A 26,209-nucleotide genomic window follows, 5' to 3' on the forward strand; every position below is an offset into this window, starting at 1 on the left:
GTTATTCTAAAATAGAAATATATATCTACATCCCTACATCTATAAATATCTCCTTTTTAAACAACATGTATATAAAGTGAGTAACACAGTGGGATATTCATAATGTCTCTATAGGTCACATTGAAATCAGGCTACATAGACCACCCAGCTGCTGCTGTTTATTTTTGAATATGCCTAGCTAGGCCTTTTGAAACCAGTAAACATACAGTAACTCTTAAACCAGTCCTAACACCCTGAGATTTGACAGGATTTCCTAATGGTGTGCCAAGCATAGTAAAAATAGTTTTTTACAAATCAAAGGACTTAAATGAGAACTCAGATATATTAATGTTACATAAGGAGTGTTATTTAAATACAAATGACTTTATTTATCATTAGAGATGGGATCAAGCTGTAAAATTTGAAGCTGGTTCCAGATTTGGAATGCTCCAAATGCTCCAACGTTTCACTGGAGACTTGGTTCAGCCCATTATAAAGGTAAAGGCTATTTGCAAAATTCAAATTTATGTTTAAATTTCAATACACACACACACACACACACACAAAAAGTTCAGGGGATCTTGGCATTTGTTTCAGAACCATCCTTGCTTTTTATCATTGGTAAACTTCTTCTGATATATTCATTTTTATGTTTTCATTCACTTTATATTTAGAGAAATTGTAGCTTTTCAGACCACACATTTTATCTTCTTTATTGGTCAATGTTAAGAAGCAATCTCTGAAAGGCTGAAATAGGATATGAAAAACAATTATTTCTATGTATTGCAGTAACACCAAAGGATCCTATCAGCGCCAGGGCCCAACTGTACAAACACACAATAAGAGACTGTTCCTTCCCCAAAGATATTATTGCAATCTATCTATCCATCTGATTTATATGCCCCCATTACTATAGTATCTGAGCACCTCACAATCTTTAATGTATTTGTCCTCAGAACACCACTGTGAGGTAGGGAAATGTTACGATCCCCATTTGACAGATGGGGAACTGAGGTCCAGAGATACTAAATCGACTTGATCATCATCATACAGGAAGTCTGTGATGGAGTGTGGAATTGATCATGGGGCTCCTGAGCCACAAGTTAGTGCCCTAACCACTGGACCATCCTTTCTCTCTAATTTAAGACAAGGTGAGACAAATGAATGTAGCATATAAGAGAGGCAAGGAGGGGAAGGAGAATGTGTGTAATACATATGGGCTGTATGTGCCTAAATTAATCATTCAATTTTTTTTTTAAATATAAATAAGTAAAGAATTACCAGCGATTCTCACTTGCCTTCATCCTAATTACTACTCAGTGGCACTTTCCTGTAAGTGTCAGGGTGGAAGTGGGTATTGCGGAGAGAGTTAAAGGAGCGGAGGAAAGTGACTTTACAGAATAGATCGAGGAGGGAGTCCCACACATAAAGAATGATGTGGTAGAAAGTGGAAAGACAGGGAGCAGTAAATAATTAGGCAGTTCAGGCTGGCAAAACTGGTGGAGCGAAGGTGAAAATGACTAGGAATTAACAGAAAATGTACAGTCAAGCAGTCATGGTTCTTGACATTTCAACAGAATTACAGCCCACTTTCAGGCAACTAGAAAGTATTTAGTGTTAATTCCTCATGCTTTAGTGAGATAAGTGCAGTATACTCACCATCCATAAAAGCTTGAACTGCCTTGTCTACATTGTTATCAAATTGCTGCAACACCAGAACTATTTCATTATTGCTTTTGTTAGGAACAATTGATCGAACTGCATTGATCTGGAAAAAAAAGATGAAAATATGCAGTTTTAGCACATTCCTTTAGCTGAAATAAAGTTATTCAGGAAAAAATGCATATTTATCTGAATTGCAATTTTGTAATAGGTTATTTGTAATACTATACATCTTCTGAATCATTGCATGCAACCAACACAAGCAATTGCTTCTAGTGATTAGAACTGGTAGTCAGGACTCCTGGGGCCAAATCCTGCTGTCAGTTACACCTGGTGTAAATCTGGAGTAACTCCATCGATAGAATTTGGTTTCTATTCCTGCACATACCACTGGGAGGCCTTGTCTACACTACAAATGCCTTGCTGGTATAGCTATATCAGTACAGCTGCACCAGTGAAGATCCACATGCCAACAGGTGTCCTTCTGCCAGTGTAGAAACATCACCTTTCTGAATGATGTTAGCTATGCTGACAGAAGCCCTCTTCTGTTGGCATACCTGCATCTACACAAGGAGTTTGCCTGCATAGCTTTGTCAGATAGGGCCGTTGTTTTATCACACTCCTAACATAGCTATGTCAACAAAACTTTGTAGTAAAGACTGACACGGTGTGACTTTGAACAAGTCATATAATTTCTCTGTCCTCTGGTTTACCCATTTATAAAAAGGGTTTAAAATATAGATCTATCTTGCATAGGGGTGTGGCAAAGCTCTGTTAATTAAGGTTTGTAATGTTCATTGGGATCCATGCATGGTTACAAAGTATTCTAATTAATAAAAGAAGTCATATGCTAAAACGAAGAGAATGTATAAAGCTTGTCCTCTGATTTATCACTCATAATAAATGCAGTCTTGAGAGCAAAGATCCAAAAACTTTTAGCATTAAATATCTTACTATTGGTATTTGAAACAATGGTGGGCCAAATACATCCCTGCTGCACTCTACTGAAGTCAATGGAATCCTCAACCTGTATAAAGTGGTATTACTCCATTGACTTCAGGACCAATTTACACTCAGGATCTCTTCTATTGGGCTCTGAATACAATATGTCCACTGGAAACCATCTTGATGTTTTAATTTCTTATTCCTACACAACACAGCTGAAAGTAAATAAAAATTGTGTCAAACACATTGGATATGTCTCTTGATCATGCTACTCAAGCTTTATTGAATATAAAAACTCAGAAAAACAAACGAACAGAGGCCACTGGCAGCACTTTCAGAAAGAGAGGGATCAGTTCCAAAAAATCTGATTGCTCCCAATCAGGTTTCTGAGCTATTTTATTGAGAAATCCTGCATATATTGATTATTGCCTTACTGCGGTGTAAGCATTATCTGGTACTCATTACTAGCCTGCTCTCTAAGGGAATGAATCTTAGATCTGTTTACACCTTATTTTTGGATTAGTAACTAAAAGCACATTCTGTTGCATGGATGTAATTGACAAAATCATGTCTGTAAAAAAAAAAGCCAAAAATGGAGGGCGCTCTCTGTTTCCATGCACTGTATTGTCATGAGCAATTATGCTGTTTATACATGTTCCCCAAGGTTTGTGTGCAGAGCTGCACCTTGCTGGAGGCACGGCCACCTCTATTACCCCATGTAGCTTCCCACCTTCTCTGATCAGCTGTCACATTCCAACTGCCACAGAACCTTTGGACTTCAACATTCCATTGGGGTCTACCAGGGGCCAGTGATGATTCAAGCTGGTTCTGCCCCCAAAGTGCTCTCAACCATGCTTGTAGTTGTTTCCATCACTGCTCACTGACCCAACAGATATTCTAGGCGTAAGAGTGACACACATAGCGTGACAATCCCATCTGCTAGGTCTCAGCACTCTGTCACACTCCTCCCCCTACCCAAGAGCATTTTTTTCCCCTCACACCCTGCCCTTTTTGTAGGAGGCACTTGACTCTCTACTTTCCTGTTTGTCCCAGGGAAGTCTTGTAGGATCCCCTTTCTGGGTCCTTCCATCCTCGACCCACAGAAATCATAAGGGATGTCCGCACAATTTGGTCTCAGTCCACAGATCTTCACACCATGTACAATGTGTAGGCCCATGTGCCTCATTTTCTTCCCCTCTGTCTAGGGTCAGCCCTGCTGTTGGCCCCTGTCCCCATCCTTCCCAAAGCTTCAGGTTCTCCAAGTCCCATGAACTGACCCCTAATCTCCTCTCCATGCCCTTTCTGAGGTGCAGAATCTCAGGACTCTTGGAGGCTTGGGCTGCTCTTCTTCTCTGAGCCTGGTTCTACCTTTTCCTTTTTCTCACCCTTTCCCCATGTGGTGGTTCTGTTCTCCTCCTGTCTTGTATCATTCCATCTAGGGTGATCCAAGTCTATTGACTCGGTTAAAAAAAAAAGATTCACCTGTTTATTAGTCTCTTCTTCTGTACTAACAAGTACTATATCAGAAGTCATGTTGTATGTGCCACTTTCCCTTATCTTACTGAGTTATGAAGAGAGTTCAATGCATGGGGCAGGGGAGGTGATAGTGATCCCTATAGTGTGGTATTAAAACCTGCTATTTCCCTTCTCTCATTTGTGTTCCTGAGCCTGCCCTAAAATAATAGCTGATCATGACCATTCTAAAGAACACAGCCCATGTCACTGCCAAAGCACTGGGAACAGTGGGTTGCTACTAGAGCAGGAAGACAGCTTGCCCGGGCTGAGCCAGGCCAGATTCTCCCTCCTGGGACCATACACCTGGACTTGGCACATGGCCCCAGCATCCCATCCCCCTCTCAGGGGGACCATATGGGGCAGCAGTCCCCAGCCAGGAGAGAAGAAAGCCAAGCTGGGCGCTTCCCCCCTGCCCCACACCCTGGACCCAGCACGTGGCGTCAGTAGTCTATCTGCCACACTGGGATAATAGTCTTTTCCTGCTGCCAGCTAATATAGTTAGTCCTGTAGCTCAAGTGGTAAAGTCTATGCTGAAGCTTCGGGGTACAGGGATCCAGGATGGGCTTTTACAGCTATACATACTGAAAACTGAGTTTCATCTTATTCTTCTTTAAAAAAAAAACCCCAGGAAATTACATACAAAAACACTATGCTGAAAGAAAAATATTCAGGTTGCAAAGTAATGCACTCAAAAGTTAGGAAATACCAAATATACAGTTGCCTCATCATCATAATTTGGTCTCCATGTGCGTATGTATTACGCTAGTCTTTAATTACATGATCACTTGCTTTTTTCCCCCATAGAATCCAGTGTTTCATACACTGCACAGCATGGAAACACCAGGGTTGCATGAGCAGCCAGAAATCTGGCATTTCCTAACTTTTGAATGCTTGGCTTCACAACCTACATTGTTTTTTAAAAGATTTTGTACATAATAATGGTTTGGCTACAATTTTCACAATGATCTGCTCAAAGTGATTTAAGAATCCCACTCTCATCTGGGGATGATTTGATTCAGCTGCTGCATCACTAATACCTTTATGTTAATGAAAACAGTGCTGTGTGAATTTGTTGGGGGAAAAAAATGCTCTTTGCAGTCTAAGACTCTTGTATCACTGAAATGCCGTAATTTAGTTGCCGTTTTTAGGATCTGCTTTCTGTCAGCAGATGTGTCTCAAGTATAACCACATTTTCCTTGGATTATAACAGACTGGGTCAACTCAAGGGTTCTAAACCGAAACATAACCCTTTCATGACTGGCGCTGGGATCTTGCCAGATGATACACATATGTAGCAAGGGACAGAATAGTTGAAACAATTTAATATTTTATATGATTTCACATCCATAAATGAAGCAAATTAATTGTATTATAGTTGTCACTGAAACACAGGATAAAAATTGGCACAAGAAGTTGGAAATAGTTTCTTTCATAAGCACTGAAATAGCATTAATACCTGAGAGTCTGCAAAATCAAACATTTACAGTTAGTCTATATTAATACTGATATTTCCTTGTTTTATTTGAAAGAACTTAGAATATTTTCCTATTCAACAGAACCCGACCACAAGATGAAAAAATATTAAGACTAACAAAAAGTCAAATATTTGTAAAGACTCCATGAATCACCACAGAATCATAGAAATGTAGAGTTGGAATGGACCTTGCTCATACCATGTAAACCTAGACCATCTCTGACCGGTGTTTGTCTAATCTGTTTGTAAAAACTCCAATGACAGAGATTCCATAACCTTCCTTGGAAGCCTGTTCCAGTCCTTAGCTATCTTTATAATTAGAAAGTTTTTCCTAACACCTAACCTAAATCTCTCTTGCTGTAGATTAAGCTTATTACTTATTGTCCTACCTGCAGTGAACATGGAAAACAATTGATTACTATCCTCTTTATAATGGTCCTTAACATACCAAACAAAACCACCATACTACAAGAACATTATTCAAGTTGCAAAGTAAAGCACTCATAAATTAGGAAATGCCAAATTTACAGTAGACTCTGCTAACTTAATTTGGCACCTCTGTTCTTATGCACTATTCAACAGTCTTTAATTTCATAATCATCAGTCTTTATCTGGTCTAGATGTAAGGACTTTAAATATCTTTAATGATTCCACATCATCATGTGGTTGCAGGACAGGTATTATGGGGCATTAAGGAGTTCGTTAACAAATTTGCTGAACCACTGACAATTATTTGTTAATGTGTTCCACCCTGGCAGATGAGATCAGCTGGGATGCTCTTGCTGACAGTAGCTACATTTGGGGCCTAGACACAGAGCAGGTTTCCATGTTGCTTTGAAGGAGCCTGAGTTTGCTCTCCTTGAGATCATGCCGCAAGAGCTAATTACTCTGTGTTTCTGCTTAAACCACTCCCCTAAAAACAATTAAAACATAAAATACAAACCCCAAGTCCTAAAAGTGACTGCACACAGACAGACCCCAGCACCATATACAGCCCAATTTAAGACCCTGATTCAGCAAAGCACTTAACCACATGCTTAATTGTAAGCATGTGTTTAAATCTTGTTGGTTTAAGTGCTTTGTTGAATAGACTTAAATACATGCTCAGAGTTAAGCATGTTTATATGCTTTACTGACTTGGGACCTTAAGCATGTGCTTAACTTTAGACATGTGCTTAAGTCACACTGAAGTCAATGAGACTGAAGCACATATTTAAAGGTTTTACAGAATCAGGGACCAAGTTAATGGTAGTCCATGAAGGCACAGGGGGTTTGTGCACACAAAATAACATGCAGAACTGAGCCCTAATTCAGGGATTACTGGGGATGTGCCAACAACCAGCAAAGAGCAGATGTGGCAACAAAATTCGGAAAAGGGGGAAAATGTTAGCAAGTCCCTTCAAGGTAGTTAATTTCTACCCCAGTTTTATAAAGAACAAATCTTGTCAGACAAATTTAATTGTTTTTTATAGGATTTGTTTTAAATATGGGAAATCCTGCTGAAGACAATCCTGACTCAACTGAAAGAATAGTAAACTGATTTTTTTTTAAAGTACAGAACTGTTAACTTTGATGTATGAGACATGCCCATAGAGGGCTGGAGGACACTGAAAATTTGGCCATACGTGGCTTCTGTCCACCTGAGACCCTCATGGAAACAAGACGCATGTCTCATAAGGCTATCCCAATAATCCAAGCTTGAAAATACATAAATATAGTATAAATTAACAGTAAAAGCAGTCTAGTACCAGTAAATGTCCATGTCTCCACCAGAAACCAATGCGGACATTTTCATTTTTTCTTTTAGGTCTTTCAGGTTCTTATCTAGTCTCGACTGGTCTTCAGGCAACTTTAACAATACTGCTGTTAATAAGCATGAGGCAGTAATTACGGCCTGTTTTCTTCTTTCTTTTCTACTCCCTCCTTCATGGCATCTTCCCCAAAGAGGAAGTTTTTGAGGAATAAGTAACATCTCTGGGGTTTGCTGAGTTAGTTTATACACTCCTGAGAAAATGAAAAACTAAACTACTTAGCTGAAAGCTCACACTTCATGCCTGTTCTGAAACCTCTGTACATAGCTGCCACAATCCCATGAAAAAAGTTACTACTATGGTCAATTAATTTAAAGTGTTTACTTACCATCCTGATATATGCCTGATCTTGATAGCTAACAAGCCAGCTAACAACCAATTTTGTTTCAACCCCACTGAACAGTGCTAAAATCAATACTGGATTTTTTTCACTTTAGATTAAAAATTAAACTCAATAGATTCTCCTAGACATGAGCTGATCAGATTCTAAAAATACGGGTATCTGTGAGTACAGAAGCATGTCTTCCATATTTATTTAATGCATGCTAGTGACAAGGCTGTGTGGTTCAGACTAATGCCCCAATTTTTGCAATGGGATTTTCTAGTGGGGACCCTTGCAGGGTTCTACTGGATTCCAGAGTCCAGGCATTTTAGCCATAATGCAGGAGAAGATAACACTTTTATAGCAACCATTTTTTAAGGTCATGGATTACTCCTACAAAAGTCAGTTTAAAAATAAATGGGCTGGTGCTGCTGCAGCTAGCATCTGACCCTAAACAACATGTACACATTTCTCAGGGTAGAGGACTTTTTCCAGTAGCTTAAGTATATGAATAAGTTTATCATAAGACACTGAGCAAGTGTTGTTAACATTCACTCTGAACAAAAGAAAAGCTTTGATAGCGTCCATACTCATTTGACATTTTTCTTCACTCAAAAAACTGTTCATCACACTCAACACTTGTGATATTGGATTGTTTGCTTCTGGTAAATACTGAGCAAATACTGCTTCATACAGCAATATGTCTTCAACAAATATTTTGGATTTATACTAAAACCAAATATTTGGATGAATGGAATGAAACATTGGGACATTTCAGGTGCAAAAAAAAGGGACTCTCTCAGAAAAACTGGGTCACTCTAAGGATGGAGATCTATATATACACACACTTTTTAAAGGCCTGATTCTTCAGCATCATTGAACACAAAGCCTGATCCAAAGCCCAATAACATAACTGTAGGTCTTTTCATTGACTTCAGTTACTTTGGATGAAGCCCATTGAAATCAACAGAAGCACATGAAACAGATGCCATGTTAGGTCTTAAAAAGCCACAATGAAATATGAAAATGAAAACTGTCTATACTTTTCAAAGGCAGGTTTCACTCTAAATGCTTCTCTTACCACTTTCACTTGGGATGAGTTCTCTTCCACCCGTCATCTCACAGCCCTTTGTTCATATTCTTGTTACGTTTTAAATACCAGCAAATGTATCTAAATACATTTATTTGTTGTGCTTTACCACACAAAGACACCTGTTTGGTACTATGGATACCTCTGACATTTTAAATGACAAATCAATCAAAACTAAACTGTGACCAAACCCCCAGAAAAACATCAGCAAAACTCTACCCTCAAAACAACGCCAGAAGAGATATTTTGCCTCACCAAAACCTCCATTCCTTAGGAACAATTGAATCCATCTTGCCCTATCCTCTTCAGCTAAGGGAGTGATAGACAGAGAAGATGGGCCCTGCAGCATGCCCTGAAGGTTAAATAATCCTGATTATTTCAGACCAAGAACAAAGTGAGTCTGTCACATAGAATGGTCCTCTGCAAACTTCGTCTCTATTAAACCCAGCTTGAGCACCTCCACTGATCCATGCCGTGGTAGTACCATATGAATACACTACACACTCAGTTGTACCTCCTATTCTCATTCCTTCCTGCTCAGAGGGCTCCATCACCCCAGAAACCGAGCGTCTGTTTCTTCCAGAGGGGTTCATTGGCAGTGCACTTTGCTTTAGTGTGAGTGTATCTCCACTAAGGAATTATTCTGGAGTTAAAGCAATGAGACAGAGAGCTGATTTTTGCCCACTTTGCCCCAGATGTGATGAATTAAATCAGAATAGCTTTGAAATAGCACAACTGCAGCAGTCTTCACTAGCTATGGAAATTTTCATTAGGCCGCCTGGCTTTGGAGGCCAATGCTTATGCAAATCTCTCAGGAAAAAGTGTTATACAATAAGACGTGTAACAGACTAAATGTACTAACTATTTTGGCTGAAACAGTATGAATTATTTACAGAAATATCACAGGGTATCTCAGCAATGGTAACATTCACTCAGAACTCTGAAAATCACACCATGTTTATCGTCTTTAGGAGCCCATATGAATTTAATAGTCTAACTTTCGGTACCCTGCTTTGAAAATTTTGGTCTTCGTCTCCAGACAACTTGTAAAATGGCAATAAAGATGGTATTTCCTAGAAGAAACTAGAGACTGGTCATTGAGACAGCACTTTTCAGGGGGATGGACATCATTTGGATTAACCATTTTTAAACCCACTACTGCTAAACCTCATGGGTTTTGGACGATATTTTGGTTGTGGGGAATGAAATGTAAGGCATGGAGAGCTTAGCCACAAGCCTGCAAAAACTTACACACAAGAGTAAGTCTGTGTGTGCACATAGTCTCTCTGACTTTACGTGAATTTTCACAGGATCAGGGCCTGGATACATAATATGAGCTACCAGAGATGGGGTGGGAAGGAAGAATGGGGAGGGAAATGCACTGCTGTTTAGGTTTTTTAACTATTTTTATAACTTTTTAAATATAATTAATGGCAAGGGGTGTCTAAATTCCAGGATAGGAAATTATATAAATCAATATTGTTTTAGTTTTCTTCAGTTACCCAAAAAATACCCAACAAAAAATAAATATCAGACTCATCACATTTATCCTGCTGCAATGGGTGTTTGTGACTGCTTCTTGCTTTATGAATTTTAGTTTTCTAAGTGGGAAAGGGGTATGACATTGCGTTTTATGATTAGATTACAGTAAAGGTGTATAATAGTTTCTTATATCCTCATCCTCTGGTGCATACAACTGATGATCTGTTTTATTTCTTAAAAATATAGTTGTGAATAAAATTAAAATCAAGTCAGCCAGGCAAATTTGTTTTTTTCTTTGCTCAGATTTCCAATATCTTATTGAATGACAACCTAGACATGCCTTTAGAATTGTCTGATAGAAACAGCTGAATGCACTTGGTGTATTTTCAGCAAAATGAAATGTATATGGCCATCATTTAGTGGGTCATTAAATTTTATTTTCCATAGTAGAAAACAACAATAAGATGCAACTGCTGTTAACCTCGTTTCCCCTTGGCATGAGGATTTAGTAACACTGAATGAGAACGGAAAAAATAGATACAAAAAAAGTAACTAATGTAATATACTGATCCAGTAATTTTCTTGCTTTAAAAATCTGTACACATATATAACCGATGATTTCGAAAAAACAACCAGCCAAACAAAAACCACTCGATACACCCAACATATAGTGCCTTATTGGGCTTGTAGATTTCTAGAGTTAGTGAGAGTTCTTCTTTTGTTTCTTCCAGTGCTGCACTTCTTCATTCTTAATTTAAGGCAAAACAGAACCAACGAGTTGAAATTTAAGTCACATGGTAAATGACCTTGGACTGATTCACTGAATTGTGTATTTGGAATTACTGTAAGTTGCCCAGCACGAAGAGATGGGATTTACTGACATAATTTTCCATTGAAAAAGGCATTAAATACTGAGTAACTTGAACTCCAGACTATCAAGGTCTAAGGAAGACCCTCATTCGTTGAAATACACATTCATATTGACATGCAAATTTTCGAGTATGATGAGTGTTCCACCAATCAATAAACACGAATTAAAAAAAAACATGAATTCTGAAAAACAGGCACCCAACTGTGCATATCAGAAAACAAATGATTCCCCATTGGGGGCTATAAAGGAAAGAGGTTCAATACGAAGGAAAGGAAAAAAATATGAAGAGAAGCAAACAGAAAGGGGAAGACAAATTGCTGGACAAGGGGAGAACATTCATCAGGAACTCATTCTCTCTTCTATACCAAATCTAAGCCATTACTGCATACGTAGTTTACTCTGCAGCTCCACTGACATATAGTGGGCATGAGTTAATAGGTGACTATTTATCAGGCTCTTTCATTGATAATCTGTAAAAGTTCGCTCCAAAAGACTTTAGGATCAGCAGTTGTCCTGGTTCATCAAGCCTTTAGAAACTAAAGGCAATGTCTAAGTTACCTGCAAGCAATGTGTATTACTTGAATGAAATGCTGTTTACTTGATTTATGAATGCTGAGATAAAATGGCCATATACCTAAACAGATGATTACTTGCCCCAGATTCCTATTTCGTCTCTCTGTTGCACAGTTTTTATTACTCCTGAACTCTCTATCACTTTGTGGGACAGCTGCATTTACAGTACCGTGGTTCCATGCATTTCTAGCTTCAAATCACTTTTTCCTATTGCTGGTTCAACCAAATTGTTGAATTGCAGAACTGAACCTAGGACAAACTTTTCCTATGCTAAACAAATCATTTTACATCAGCTGGGAAAAAAAACGCTCATCCAGGAATCCAAACTCTCAAATTTATATTTTCTCTCTTTCCTTTGGCAACCTCAAGGATAAGAGAGTGACTTCACATTCTCAGCACCCTGAAGGGTATGCAATGGGCCATAACTGCGTCTTATGAGATGATGGGGCTTGTGTGTATTTTTCATTGCTGCACTGTCACCTTTATTCTGGGGAATAAAGTTTATTCAAACTACTGTTTGAGCCAAGCTCTGCCCTTCTTTATACCTTGTGCAACTCCTGTGAAGGCAAGAGACGTAATGCTGCTATCACTGACACCTCTATTTACTTGTATACCTTAAGTCACCTGTATATGCCTGGAGTATTTACTTGACAGCAATGGACACCACTAACTTTAACATGCACTTACTCCTGACTTGTACCTGTGTCTTAATGAAACTACACACGGGGTATAAATCAGACCACAATTTGGCCCTTTCTGCACTTCCCCAATTTAAAGCTCCACCTCACTTTTCCAAATAGCATCCCACAAAAATATTCTGATATTAAAGGGGCACTGCCAATCTGAACTTTTTTAGACTAATGACTTTCAAAAAAATCTAGTTTCTGTTACAGCATTTTAAAAAAATTCTGTATTTTTTTCCTGCTTTCCTATTTGTATTGGCTAAGTCCTTCTCAGGGAAAAAGAAACTGACTGACTTTGGGCCAAATCCTCACTTTATGACTGACCTGTGGCAAGAGGTCACAGACTGTCTTCTGGTCTTCTCTGTGCTACATGTAGGAAGTGTCCTGTGCTGAGTTTATACCAGGCACAGCATACATCATTTCCACCCATTACACACTGTGGGGAGCAGAGACAGGACTATCCAGCCCTGCCTCTTCCTCCCCATCTCTGGTGGAGGGGGGATGTGAGTAGCAGCTCAGAGCCTGCTTTCCTTGCAGTGCTGCAACACGTGTACAGATGACCCATGCAAGAGAGTAATGATGTGCCTTATGGCCCTTGGTCCCTTACAAAGGGTGCAGGGCTAGTGAGGATCTACCACTAAGCAGGAGAAACAGTGAAACTGACATACATACACGTACTGTCAAATGCACAAACTGACAAATAGAAAAAATATTTTGTTTGCTAACTTTTCAATTATTGTAACTTTAGATATTGGCTGTAACTATAGTAGGAACATCACTTTAAAACAGAAACATGATTTTCAAGGGAATGGTATCCCTTCATGTGTCAGTAAGGGAGTTTCTAAGTGTGTAATGTCATGTAGGGGAATAACAGAAATCTAAATGACAAATTTTGTTTTCTCACAGAAAAATAAAGACATTTTTCTTCAGCCAACATTCAGACCTGACCCTACAAACACTTGTGTGTGTTCTTAACTTTATGCATGAAGTCAATTTATGGTAAAGTTAAGCATGTTGAATAGGTATGTGCAAGATCAGAGGATCAATACGTATGTAAATATAGTTTAGGATTGTACAGATTGCACTGTATGAATTATTTGAGCCTACCTTTTCCTTGATATTTGCAGGAGAACTGATTTCTGCCATCTCTATTCAGATGAGAATAATCTCTGTGAAGAGGAGAAATAGTAAGAAAAAGATTAATTTACAGGTTGAGTGACGACTTCTCACTAGAGTGCAGAGCCTGCAAAGACTTATGCATGAGCCTAACTTTAAGCAGGTAAGCAGTCTCAATGACATTCCATGGGCACCATGGGGAACTGGGTCGGTCTTAAGGCTTCCTGAACTTTCACACACACACTTGCTCTTTCACTCACCTCTCCTGGAAGGTGGCGTTTTTGGTGGCCATTACGTCCGCAAGGAGGGTGCCTGAGCTGAGGGCCCTCACTTCGGAGCCCTCTTATACAGTTTTTTATAAGGACAAAGTGCAATTTAGGCCACATCCTAAATTCCTCCCTAAAATAATCTCGCAATTTCATATGGGGCAGGACATTTGTTTCCCAGTGTTCTTTCCCAAACCGCACACAGACCCGAGTTACTGTAGCCTGCATACTCTGGATGTTCATAGGGCACTGGCGTTCTATCTGGAGCGGACTAGACGTTTCCGCAAGCCGACACAGCTGTTTGTCGCCATTGCGGAAGGAATAAAAGGACTTCCTGTCTTGGCACAACGGATATCATTGTGGATTGTGGATTGCATCTACACGTGCTATGAGCTCGCCAAGGTGCTAGCCCCAGCGATCACGGCTCACTCGACTAGGACTCAAGAGTCCTCAGCAGCTTTCCTGGCACAGGTTCTGCTCCAGGAGATCTGTAAAGCAGCCACCTGGTCGTTGGTGCACACTTTCACAGCTCACTACGCAGTCCATCATCAGGCCAGAGAGGGCGCAGCAGTCGGCGGGGTTGTGCTTCAATCAATTGTTCCATGACTCCTATCCTCCTCCTATGGTAAGCTTGTGAGTCACCTAATGTGTAATGGACGTGAACAATCATTCGAAGAAAAAACAGTTACCTACCTTTTCGTAACTGTTGTTCTTCGAGATGTGTTGTTCATGTCCATTACACTTCCCTCCCTCCTTCCCCTCTGTCAGATTCTCCAGCAAGACGGAACTGAAGGGAGGTCGGGTCAGCAGGGGTATATATACATCAGCATGAGGAGCCACTCTGGCGGGGGTCTCCCTGCCGGCCTGACGGGAGCCACTAAGGGGAAAGTTTCTGACATCCATGCATGCGGCACACACACACCTAATGTGTAATGGACGTGAACAATCACTCGAAGAAGAATGCCTGTTCTCACTTTCAGATGACACTGTGAACAAGAAGTTGGAGGCATTATCTCCTGCAAATGTAAACAAACTTGTTTGTCTGAATGATTGGCTGAACAAGAAATAGGACTGTGTGGACTTGTAGGCTCTATGTACAAAAAAAAACTGCATTCAAAAATAAAACAACGTAAAACTTTAATTCTACATTTGTAAGTTCAACTTTCATGATAAAGAGATTGCACTATAGTACTTGTATTAGGTGAATTGAAAAATCCTGTTTCTTTTGTTTTTTACAGTGGAAATGTTTGTAATAAAAATAAATATAAAGTGAGCACTGCACACTTTGTATTCTGTGTTATAATTGAAATCCATATATTTGAAAATGTAGAAAATATCCAAAAAGATTTAAATAAATGGTATTCTATTATTGTTTAACAGTGCGGTTAATTGCACAATTAATCACAATTAATTTTTTAATCACTTGACAGCCCTAGTTCTTTTTATTTACTTTCTCTTTAAACACCTCTTTGTGTTTACACTGCTTCAAAAATGTGAGCTAAACAATGCTTTTAAAATTAAAGAAACTAAATTAGCTGATTCAATTTGCTAAATTACATAGCCAGTATTTGTTCTTTGGAGCATTGCTACAATTCAATTTCAAACTAGCTATGAAAACTTAATACAGCACCCAGCTAATCCCCCCCTGTCCCCTTTGCTATGTGTTTCAGGTATTACTATGACTATCAAGGTCCACTGACAGATGTGATGCTGATTCAGCTATTTTACAATTGCAAGTTACTTCAAAAAGGCATGGCAAGCCACACAAAACTAACATGCCCTGAAAAGAGGATTTTTTTTTTTAAATCATGAACTATTACGATACTGACTTTCACAAGTGGAATCATTCTTTTGCACTTCAGACTTTTCATTAATATGCATATTACAGCTGTCAAAATGAAGATACTAAAATTGAGTTTGAAGTATTTTTCATTCACTCTCTCCAGAGACAAATAGCTGAAATAACATGTATAAGAGACCTGTCCATTTAGTATTATTTGTTACATAAGTGAAATATGAATGATATATTTTAAAGGGAAAATAGACTATAAAATTTATGGAATTTTAAAAAATATTCTTTATTCATTTTATTAATAGCTACTTACGATAGTAAAACTTTTTTGTAGAATGATTTGATTTATTTAACTGACAGATATTTTTGTATGTGATAACTTTGTGATTCCAGACATTGAAAAATTGCCTCAGTCCCAATTCTGCAAGAAAAGACAAGTAACTTTATGGCTGTGAATAGGCCTACTGAAATTAACAGGACTTCTCAGATATGTAAATTTACACACACACCTAGTTTTTGCAGGATCCTTGGAGTCCTTGTTTGTAATTTTTTCTAATGACTAATAAAACTGAATTGGAAAAACAGATTAGTAGGGGCCTGATCCATCAAATACTTATACTAAACTGTAAGTATAGGAGTAATCCTCATTATTTGTATATTTAAAGTGAAGCACAAGTGTATTCTTTGCTGGATTGGGGCCTATGGCTGTAAGAAGCTGAAAAAAATCTAATTTATGTTTCACTATTTGTGCCTTTTGCTTATTTTTGCATTTCACTCAGCTCAGACAATTGAAACAGACAGGTTGGTTTCACTTTACTTTAGTCAGTTTCATTTTCTGGATCTCCAGTCCTACTCCAGTGATATTATGAGTTTACAACATAGCATGCCAACATTTACATCAAAATACCCCCCCTTTTCTTTTTTTTAGGTAAGTAGTGTTTCCAGCTCCAAGCATTCAAATATCATCATGAGCTGGGGTCCCCAAAATGATGACATGAGTTTAAAAATCATGAGGTTTTTAAAAATGGGGATCTTTTCATTTGTTTCTTAGTTTTGGGGCCTTTAGGATTCACATTTTCAAGCTTTACTCCACAACCCAGAGAGCTAGTAATATTTTTTTTTTTTTTAGGGAAGTAAGGCCAGATATAATCACATGTCTTCAGTAGCTGGGGCAGTAAGAAAAGAACATAAGAATCGCAACATTGCATAAGCAATTTTTATTTATATTGGGCCAAAAATTGAGCTGTGCTAGGTGGCTATGGAAAGGCCAAAAGTAATGAAAAATAGGCAAGGTACAGAAGGAGCAAAAGACACACCCTTCAAACATTTTGGAAGCTTTCACTTCCATGGATCTCTTTGCTGCAAATTCCACAGCTCACCATGGAAGGAGGAAATATAGTGTGCTAGACATCTGGACAAGGCAATGCAGCACAGATCCACTTGGCCACAAACTTGCACATGCGAGGAGTACTGTACCATGTTTGCTGCTGCTCATCGCTTTCAGCTATAGCTGTGTGGCCTGCTAGCTACGCATGTGGCCCGGGTTTGTGCAGACTAGAGAGAAGATTCCATTTACCCCAACTCTCTCATAGTTCCTACAGGCAAAACTTTTGTACTTTGGCTTTGCTTGAAGGCTCAGAATTAGGCCCACAAGATTCTGTAAACCCTTTGTGTGGGGAAAAAAAAAAGTGTGTGTGTGTGTGTGGCGGGGGGGAGAGGAGTCCTCGTATAGTCCTCTTGAAAGAAAAGTTTCCACTGAACGCAAAGGAGATTTTACTTGCATAGGGGCTGCAGGATCAGGTCTAAATTCCAAAGGCTAGATTCCAGTACCCTATCCAGAAGCACCATACTATACAAGTGATCTCATTGATCCCAGTGCTGCTTCTTGTAGAGCAAGGGCAGCAGAACTGGCCCTAAATTTTGGGGCTAAAACTAGTTGAGGGTGTTGCTTTAATTACCAGTGACAGCACAAAAGAAACACAGTTGCAGCAAGACCTTTAGTAAAGATTTTTCTGCAGTAAAAAGTATATTGTTTGAGTTAATGCAAGCACTGAATATTAAATACACTAAACATGCAGTACGAAAAGCATGATGGAAAAGCTCAATGTCAGTGTAAATGCTTTGCCTCTTTACAGCATCTCTCACTCACATTTCTGGTTCTGAAATGTCACTGTACGTCTAGCTATACCTCTTCTATTAGAAAGAAAGAAAGAATTTTCTCTCTCTCTCGCTTTCTTTCTTTCTATCTCTTATTTAAGCAGGTCATTACCATCCAATACTGGTTTCCAAACACATTTCCTGAAACAGAAAAATGCTCTCAAGTCACTTCTTGTATCATGCCCTTAAATATATGGAGTAAGATGGCAGGTGGCTCTAGTATTTCTATACCTATTGCACACTTTCAAATTCTAGCCTTGTAAAATGGAGCATTTTAATACAATAATCACACAATGAAAACGACAACTGCAGGAGACACTTAAGGAAATGCTTCAAAGCCTTCCTATTTGATAAAGCTTTTCCAGCCCTAACCAGTATGCCCTTCAAAGCCATGCCCTTCATTCCTTCCCTCCCCTATGAAACAAACAAACAAACACGACTTCACACTAACCAGTCTTCTGTAACCCCTAAAGGGAGAAAAGTAAGAGACTTCATAGAATCCGCTAGGGACTTTAATTACTGTCCATCTATTTCATGTGGAAAGAGTTTGGATTCTGCTGTGATGGGGAGCAGTATAAAGCTCTTAAGACAAATAGATAGGAGAGGAACTTATCTTTATTAAATACATATACACACAAAGTAAATCCCAGTACAAAGCAAAGCTCATGGCATGCATAGTTCTGCATTTGAGTACTAGTAAAGATTTATGGATTACGGATCATTATTTTGACAAAACGTTCTGAACCCCCTTCAGCCTATCAGTACAGTGGAATTAAACACCAACGAAAGAAAATGAATACTATAGCTAAAACCAATATAAACAGATCCTGGCCAATACAAGAAATGCAAAAAAGGAAAACCTCATTAGCATTAATTTTTGTTCAATTCTGCTATTTGATTTGGAATAATTTTTCTATATAGCCCCATTTCCGCACACCAATGTTCTCATTCTTTTGTGATTTGTAGCTTTGGGGGTTCTGTTACTTTAAACATTTTTCTCTTAAACCGAAAGGTTTTCATTTTGAAAATTTAAAAAAAAAGTATTGTTCAGATATGAACAAAAGTGATTGCTTATGTGTTTGATTTTATCTCTAAAACTTAACGCACAGCTACTGCATATACTGGCTGGACATACCAGTAAACAAAACCAGTCCACTTCTGCCCCAGTGCAGTGGTCCCATTGGCATAGCCAATTATATTGAAACAAGTTTTTCCGCCCAGCTTCAATATCACTGGCTGACAGCTCCTCCTGCCCTTGTAGCCATTTTCTCTCTCTGTCTTAAGGAACTCAAGCCAAACATTCCTGTGCCCAGCCTCAGTGCTACACCATGTGCCTGCTGGCCTTCTATTTAAACTGTGCAGGTATAATGCCTTTTGGGGCTTTCCAAATCATAGAGCACTCCAACGGGGCAGGTCTAGGGTAAAGATACCAAACATCACGCATTGTGTATGACATTTCTGCATTGGGAAGTTCTGTGATGTCTGCCTGCATCTCTGGGAGAATAAGAAGCCCCCTACAGTATGCCACCTCCATTGCAAAAACTTGGCAATTACTCTCTAGTAAACTGAAACTTCAGCCCCAGCACTAATAGTAAAAGAAAAAAAAAAGGCAAACACCCCTAGAGGGTAAAGGAACTATGTTCTATAAGCTACAGGAGTTTATAAAGAATGACTCTTGTCAGACACACAATCGTTGTAATTCTCTCAGCTAAAAAACATCCGGACAACGGGCGCGATTAGAGTATGGATATCTTCCAAAGGGATGTGGCGGATGCACCACTGTTTGGGTCATTTAAAACTAGATTATGCAGCTGAAAGTACAATGGACACAATGATCTAATATTGCAGGTTTTCCCATTTCTAGTTTTATGATTCTAAAACAAGCTCCCTCAAACTGACCTCCCAGCTGCAAACACACTTCCTCTTCTGCCCAGTGACACATGTCCCCAAACAGGCCTCTTTTCGAGCACGCAGGACCCCCTTTATCTCCTGAATGAGAAGAGTTCCTAGTTTAACTCCCTTCTCCAATTGTCAAACCCCTGCATGTCCCCACCACTAATCCACTCCCTTTCTCAGGGCATTTCTACCCTGGGGCACTCAGAAGAGCTAAGGCGAATCAATTAAAACGTATTAAACCTTGTGACCCTAAAAGCATCCCTATGCCAGAAAGCAAGAGACTCCCTGGTATCTAACATGAGTTTCAGCTGGCCTGATCAGCTCAATGTATTCAAACTCACTATTGTTGTAATCTGTAGCTAAAAGGCATCATGTAATATGTCACTAGAAAACAAATAACTCACTGATCAATAATATTCTTGTGTGATGTATGTGTGGTGTTGCGGGGTAGGTACCCCCTGCCACGGTGTGTCAGATCACGTGTGGTCCAAAAGAAGGGAAGAGGCTGTACCGCAGCCAGTTAGTTCTTATACTAATGACCTTTAGTATGGCCGTGGTAGTTTGGCCTAGTGGCTGGCGTCAATAAGGAGGTCCTTCCGCATAGCACAGCATGGCCCAATGGCCAGTAGGTAGATGGCCCTTCCACTGAGAGCAATGTGCCCAAGGGTCAGAGTCAGTCACTGGCCCTTCTACACGGGGCTGCGTGGGCCATGGGCCGGAACCAGCAAACGGCTCTCCTATACGGAGCAGTGTGGCCCAATGGCCAGAGTCAGTAAACGGCCCTTCTACCCAGGGCAGTGTGGTCCAATGGCCTGAGTGAGCATAGTAGCCCACCTCTGTGGGATTGCATGGCCTGTTGGCCCACTGGGAGAGTGCGGCACCACTCAGGGGACTAAGACCCTCCCTGCTTCTCTGAGTTCCAGCCAAGGGCCCTATCGGTGGTGGAAGTGCTCACCACCGAGTCAGCAGGGATCCTCCCAAAACACACTGATTGGTTCCCCGGCTTATTCACCGTGAAAAAGTTTAAGTCCCCTAGGCTGCTTCTGACCCTTTTCCCTTGTCAAAGATCCCTGGTTCCTCTGAGTCTCTGGGGCCCTCAAATGGCCAGGCTCCCGCCAGTGCAGTCTCTTCTCAGGGCTCATTGGGCAGCCTGGAATCTGTCTGGCATAGGCGGCAGGTTATATGGGCTCGAGGTGCCTGGGCTCCAGCAATATTTGGAGCTGGGTCTCTCCCCTGGCCCTGCCTGGATCGGGCCCCTGCCCCCGCGGACCTCCCTCCCCCCCGCCGCGTCCCTGCCTGGAGCAGGTCCCAGCCCCCGCCTGCCGCGTCCCTGCCTGGAGCAGGTCCCAGCCCCCGCCTTCCACCCCTCCCCCCTGCGTGTCCCCCCCTGCCACGCCACGTCCCTGCTCAACAAAAAGCAGCGCGCGCCTATCCCCTGCCTGCTCGTGCTCCCGGCAGAACTGCTGTCTGCTGCCCCAGGGTCCTAGCGCCCGCCATTCACTAATGGCAAGACAGGCTGCACTTATCCTGTGCTTCCGCCCTAGCCCTGAGCCTCTCCAACACCCCAAACCCCTCATCCCCCCACACCCTAGTCCTCTGCTCCAGCCCTGAGCCCTCATCCCCCTGCACCCTAATCCTCAGCCCCAGCCTGAGCCCTCATCCCCCCCACACTCTAATCCTCTGCCCCAGCTCTGAGCCCCCCTGCAGCATGAACCCCTCATCCCTCCGCACCTAATCCTCTGCCCCAGCCCTGAGCCCCGCCACATCATGAACCCCTCATCCACAGCCCCAACCCTCATCCCTCCACACCTTAATCCTCAGCCCCAGCCAGAGCCCTCATCCCCCGTGCACCCTGATCCTCTGCCCCAGCTCTGAGCCCCCCCGCAGCATGAACCCTTCATCCTCAGCCAGAGCCCTCGTCCCCCCGCACCCTGATCCTCTGCCCCAGCCCTGAGCCCCGTCTTGCATCATGAATCCCTCATCTTCAGTCCCACAGCCCTCATCCCTGCACTCCCTTCTATCCCCAAACTCCCTCCCAGAGCATGCACCCCCAGCCCAGAGCCTGCACCCAAACTCCATCCCAAAGCTTGCACCCCTCACCCCCTCCTACACCCCCAGCCCAGAGCCTGCACCCAAACTCCATCCCAAAGCTTGCACCCCTCACCCCCTCCTGCACACCATCCCCTGCTCCAGCCCAGAGCCTGCACCCAGCACCCAAACTCCGTCCCGAAGCCTGCACCCTGCACCCCTCCTGCACCCTAATCCCCAGCCCAGGACCTGCACCCCAGACCTCTCCCCCAAACCCCTCCCAGAGCCTTAGGTAGGTGGGGGTAGAGTTGGGGGGGTGGGTCCTGGGCACCACCAAAATTTCTACAAACTTGCCACCCATGCTGTCTGGCACTCTGTGAGCTGTGGTCCCGCAGTCGGAACCTGTAGCAACTCCCTGGAGAGAGCTCGCTGCTGGAGGGGAAGGATGCAGGCTGCGTGCCCAGACTGAGCTGGGCTGCTACCTTTTATATGCTGCCTCCAGACTGAGCATACCCAGCAGGGGCGGAGGGGTGGGGCTTCCTCAGCCTGCAAAGCAGAGTTAACCCTCTTGGGGCTGGGTGCAGGGTCGGTACGCCCTGTCACATATGGTCAACCTGCAAAGGATCATGCAGATATGCTGAAATTATAGTTAAAATGTGTTTAAACCAGGCATGCTGGGGGAACTGATGAACAAGTTTTCTCTAGACAAAGAAAAGAGGCCAACACCTCAAACCAGGTGTGGCTATATTCAATGGACTATTCATTGGTATCGGAAGTTGCAGGAAGAGATAATTTGCATCGTAAAAATCACCAGCATGGGAGAAGACAGCATGGAATCTACACCAGACAGAATGACGTCAATATCCACAAGGAAAAAGAAACTTTATCTGGGATGCATTTCAGAAGAATACATTTCAAAGGTTTACTGCACTCTAAGCTCCTAAGTTATCCTTCGACTGAAGAGACAAGGATAGTCAGTGTCTTGGTCTCTGTGAGGATTCTGGCTAAGAGCTAGACAGCCATTGCTGGAAAAGAAAGATTGGTGAGGAACCGAGAACAAAAACTATAGCTTGTTAAGTCTTAGCCATTATAAAGCATATTTTACTTTTGTTTATTTGGAATCCTTTATCTCTATCTACCTATCTTTATCCCTTACACTTGAACTCACGTAAAATCTCTCTCTTTGGTTAAATAAACTTGTTTTACATCTTATCTAAACCAACCCAGTGCTTTGATTGAACTGATTAACTCCAGAAACTGCTGTTTCTGTCTCTTTAAAGGAAAGCAAACACACTAGCTTTTGTGAATGTATGGTGATAGGGGTTGTGCATTGCAGAGAGACATCTCTGAGGAACTCGTGGGCTGGAGTTCATTGATTGTCACCTGCTAGGCAAGGTTTGGGCTGAGAGAGCGCTAAGTTTGCTGGCAAGGCACTGGTGTGTCAGAGAGTTTTCACACATCTTAGCAGCAGCAAAGCTCCCACTTGCCGAGGCAGAGAGGTGCAACACAGTGTCTCACAGCTCTGGGTATCTACAGCAGTTTGTCACAAACTGCCTTCTGGATGCTCGCTCTCATTTAGGAGTAAAGCAGCATTTGTTTGCTGTAACTTAATTCTAAATTACAGTGAACTAATGCCACTTTACTTCTGAACAAAAGCAGCCAGATGGTTGTTTAACATGCTTGAATTTGGTGGTGGTCAAAGCAGCTAATGTGATCCTGGGATGCATAAACAGGGGAATCTTGAGTAGTAGCAGAGAGGTTATTTTACCTCTGTATTTGGCACTGGTGTGACCACTTCTGGAATATTGTGTCCAGTTCTGGTGTCCCGAATTCAAGAAGCATGCTGATAACTTGGAGAGAGTTCAGATAAGAGCCATGAGAATGATTAAAAGATTGGAAAACTTGCCTTCCAGTGACAGACTCAGAGAGATCAAGCTATTCGGCTTAACAGAAAGGTTAAGGGACAACCTGATTACAGTCTATAAGTATCTACATGGGGAAAAATATTTACTAATGGGCTCTTCAGTCTAACAGAGAAAGGTATAACATGATTCAATGTCTGGAAGCTGAAGCTAGACAAAGTCAGACAGGAAATAAGGCATACATGTTTAATGGAGAGCGTAATTAACCAATGGAACAATTTACCAAAGGTTGTGGTAGAATCTCCATCACTGACAATTTGTAAACCAAGATTATGTGCTCTAGGAATTATTTGGGGGAAGTTCTATGACCCGCGGTATACAGGCGATCAGACTAGCTGGTCACAATGGTCCCTTCTGGCCTTGGAATCTATGAATTTATGTGCACTGATTTCAAACATTATTTGATATGATTTGCCTCTCCTGACTGCCTGCATCTAGACAAACCCTCAGGCATCTGCTGCATTCTGTGTTAGCCTAACCCCACTTTCTTCCAGCAAATTTCTTTTGCACGTCCTGTGACAAGGCACCTCCCACTCCTGGATGCCACACAGGATAACTCTCTCGCTGCCATCCCCCTCCCTGGTCCTTCAATAACAATATCAGACTGCTGTCCTACTTTTCCCTTTTAAAAGTCTGATAATCTATTACTGCAGTATCTCTTACAAAGACAACTGGCAGTAGGCAACAATTTTATCAGCAGCAGTGCAATAAATCCATTCTTCAGTCCTACCAAATGTGACTGTACAACCTCTGAAAGTCAGAGCTGTTGCTTGTGCAGACTTTCACCATTCACTGCAGAGTGCAGTCTTTGCAGTTTTATTATTCAGAATGCGTTCATGTAGTATATCAATGAAGGACTGAAGTGTATTTTCAATAAGAGTCATTTAATCATTTCCAAGTTACTCAGTCAAAATGCTGCTGCTAGGAGAGCCTGGCACACAATATACAGGAAACCAAAGTGTAAACAGTTTCAGAGCCAGCTTCAAAATACAAGACACAATGTACCAAACATCTAATGAGATTGCAGTGGCTGAACTGTGCTCTCTTCTTCTGCATGCTTACTTCCTCTACAAAATCAGATTCCCTTTTTAAATGAGTTTGCTATCTATGCCAGGTGTATTATATTAGACTGTCTTCTCTGTAGTCTACCATATGTTTTAGGTAATGACAAAAGGCAGCAGAGCTGGAAATATAAGGCCTTCAATTCACATGCATAATTTCCATAGACATTATCTTCGCAAAGTATCTGTCAAACTGGTACAGAATTCCAAATAAATACGAATATGGGCCTTTGGTACATTTTCTTGTATCAAATCTTTGTTTAGAAATTTATCAAAAATCTTATATAAAATGCAGTCAAATGCACCTATTTCAGAATGATACAGGGGATCACTCCTCAATTCCCCACCTCTGTTTTGTTTAAATAACTCAAACAAAATTATCCCTTCATGTCCAGATCTAAATGCTGACCCCTATGTGACTGTAATTTACATATCCTAAATGTACTATCTTACCAATGAGAGATGGACCAAAACAGAACCCTGTTGCATGCAGATCAGATTTTTAAATCAGATTTTTTTGATACAATGCTTTTTGAGGAAAAAACCTATCTAAAAGATAGTTTTCATTAAGATACATTATAGCTCAAAGATATCGCATCATGGAATAGAGATTATAAATTCTAATTCTATAGTATGAGACAATATATTCATGTAATGTTTAAGAAAAGTTTTGTGAATGAGTTCTAATAGTTCATGGATTAGAGACCCAATCTTACAGGGTTCCAGGGGCTACTGTATAGATTATTTAGGTTAATCTTTCTATCTACCCAATGGGACTCAGTGCTCAGTCTAGAAGATACCACCAGAGATGCTTAGTTTTGCAGTTCTCAAACTGTGGATTTGTGTCTCCAGAGATAACATGCTTGTTAGCAAAAATGTTTTAAAATAAATAAATAATATAGGAGGTGAGAAATAACAGACCTCAAACCTATTGTCCCTCTGCAAATTTGTTTACAGAGTCAATCTCTTACCTCTCTCTAAAAGTGCAAAGTTTCAAAAAGTTCAATGAATAGAAGATTGTTGGGGGGAATAGATTTGGACAAGGAGAAGAACTCTGGACATAAATTTGAGAAGGGAGGGACAGGCAGTAGAAACAAAAGTGAAACTGTTTGAGCAGCATTTTCCAGAAGTCTTGAGGTCTTTCTGAGTGTAGCCTTCATTGATTTGAGATCTACTCTACCATTCTCTCATTAGAAGGGAAAACCTATAACAGCAGCAGGCCGTAAAAGAGACCTAGTTTGGAATATTTTAATGAAGTTCCTCTATCTGTGGGTAAAAGCATGAATGCAAAATGCAAACAGTGCAACAAAGAAATGCAAGGCCTGGTTGCCCAAATGAAACATCATGAGAAGTGTTCCTTCTCAGGAGGAAGCTGCCTTGAAGATGATGAAAAGAACATGTCTGAACATGCAGGATCTTCAGCTTGGTAAACTGTTTTATTTCATACTTCTTCCTTCAGGACTTCCTGTCTTCCTTCTGGACTATTCTTGAATTCTCATGTTTGAGCAAAAAATATTGTTGTTACTCTATGGTACTATCATTTTAGATGTAGTTGTTTTAAAAA

The 26,209-nt window shown here is 41.0% G+C and overlaps 1 protein-coding gene across 7 annotated transcripts in view; it reads right to left on the reverse strand.

Annotated features, from left to right (window-relative positions):
- Positions 1 to 26,209, reverse strand: part of SPATS2L (spermatogenesis associated serine rich 2 like) — a 125,294-nt gene that overhangs the window by 52,906 nt on the left and 46,179 nt on the right. For 3 of the 7 annotated variants that reach the window (XM_030579695.1, XM_030579696.1, XM_030579694.1), the window contains 2 exons: positions 13,515 to 13,576; positions 1,639 to 1,747 (listed from right to left, as the gene is read on the reverse strand). In XM_030579695.1, coding sequence (XP_030435555.1) covers positions 1,639 to 1,747; positions 13,515 to 13,553 — 148 coding nt within the window. In that variant the 5' untranslated portion in view covers positions 13,554 to 13,576. Of the gene's footprint in view, positions 1 to 1,638; positions 1,748 to 13,514; positions 13,577 to 15,894; positions 15,981 to 26,209 lie in introns of those variants that run through there. The other 4 variants (XM_030579693.1, XM_030579699.1, XM_030579698.1 and 1 more) reach the window with 2 other exon arrangements.

This window comes from Gopherus evgoodei, chromosome 11 (assembly GCF_007399415.2).
Source record: "Gopherus evgoodei ecotype Sinaloan lineage chromosome 11, rGopEvg1_v1.p, whole genome shotgun sequence".
NCBI lineage: Eukaryota > Metazoa > Chordata > Testudines > Testudinidae > Gopherus > Gopherus evgoodei.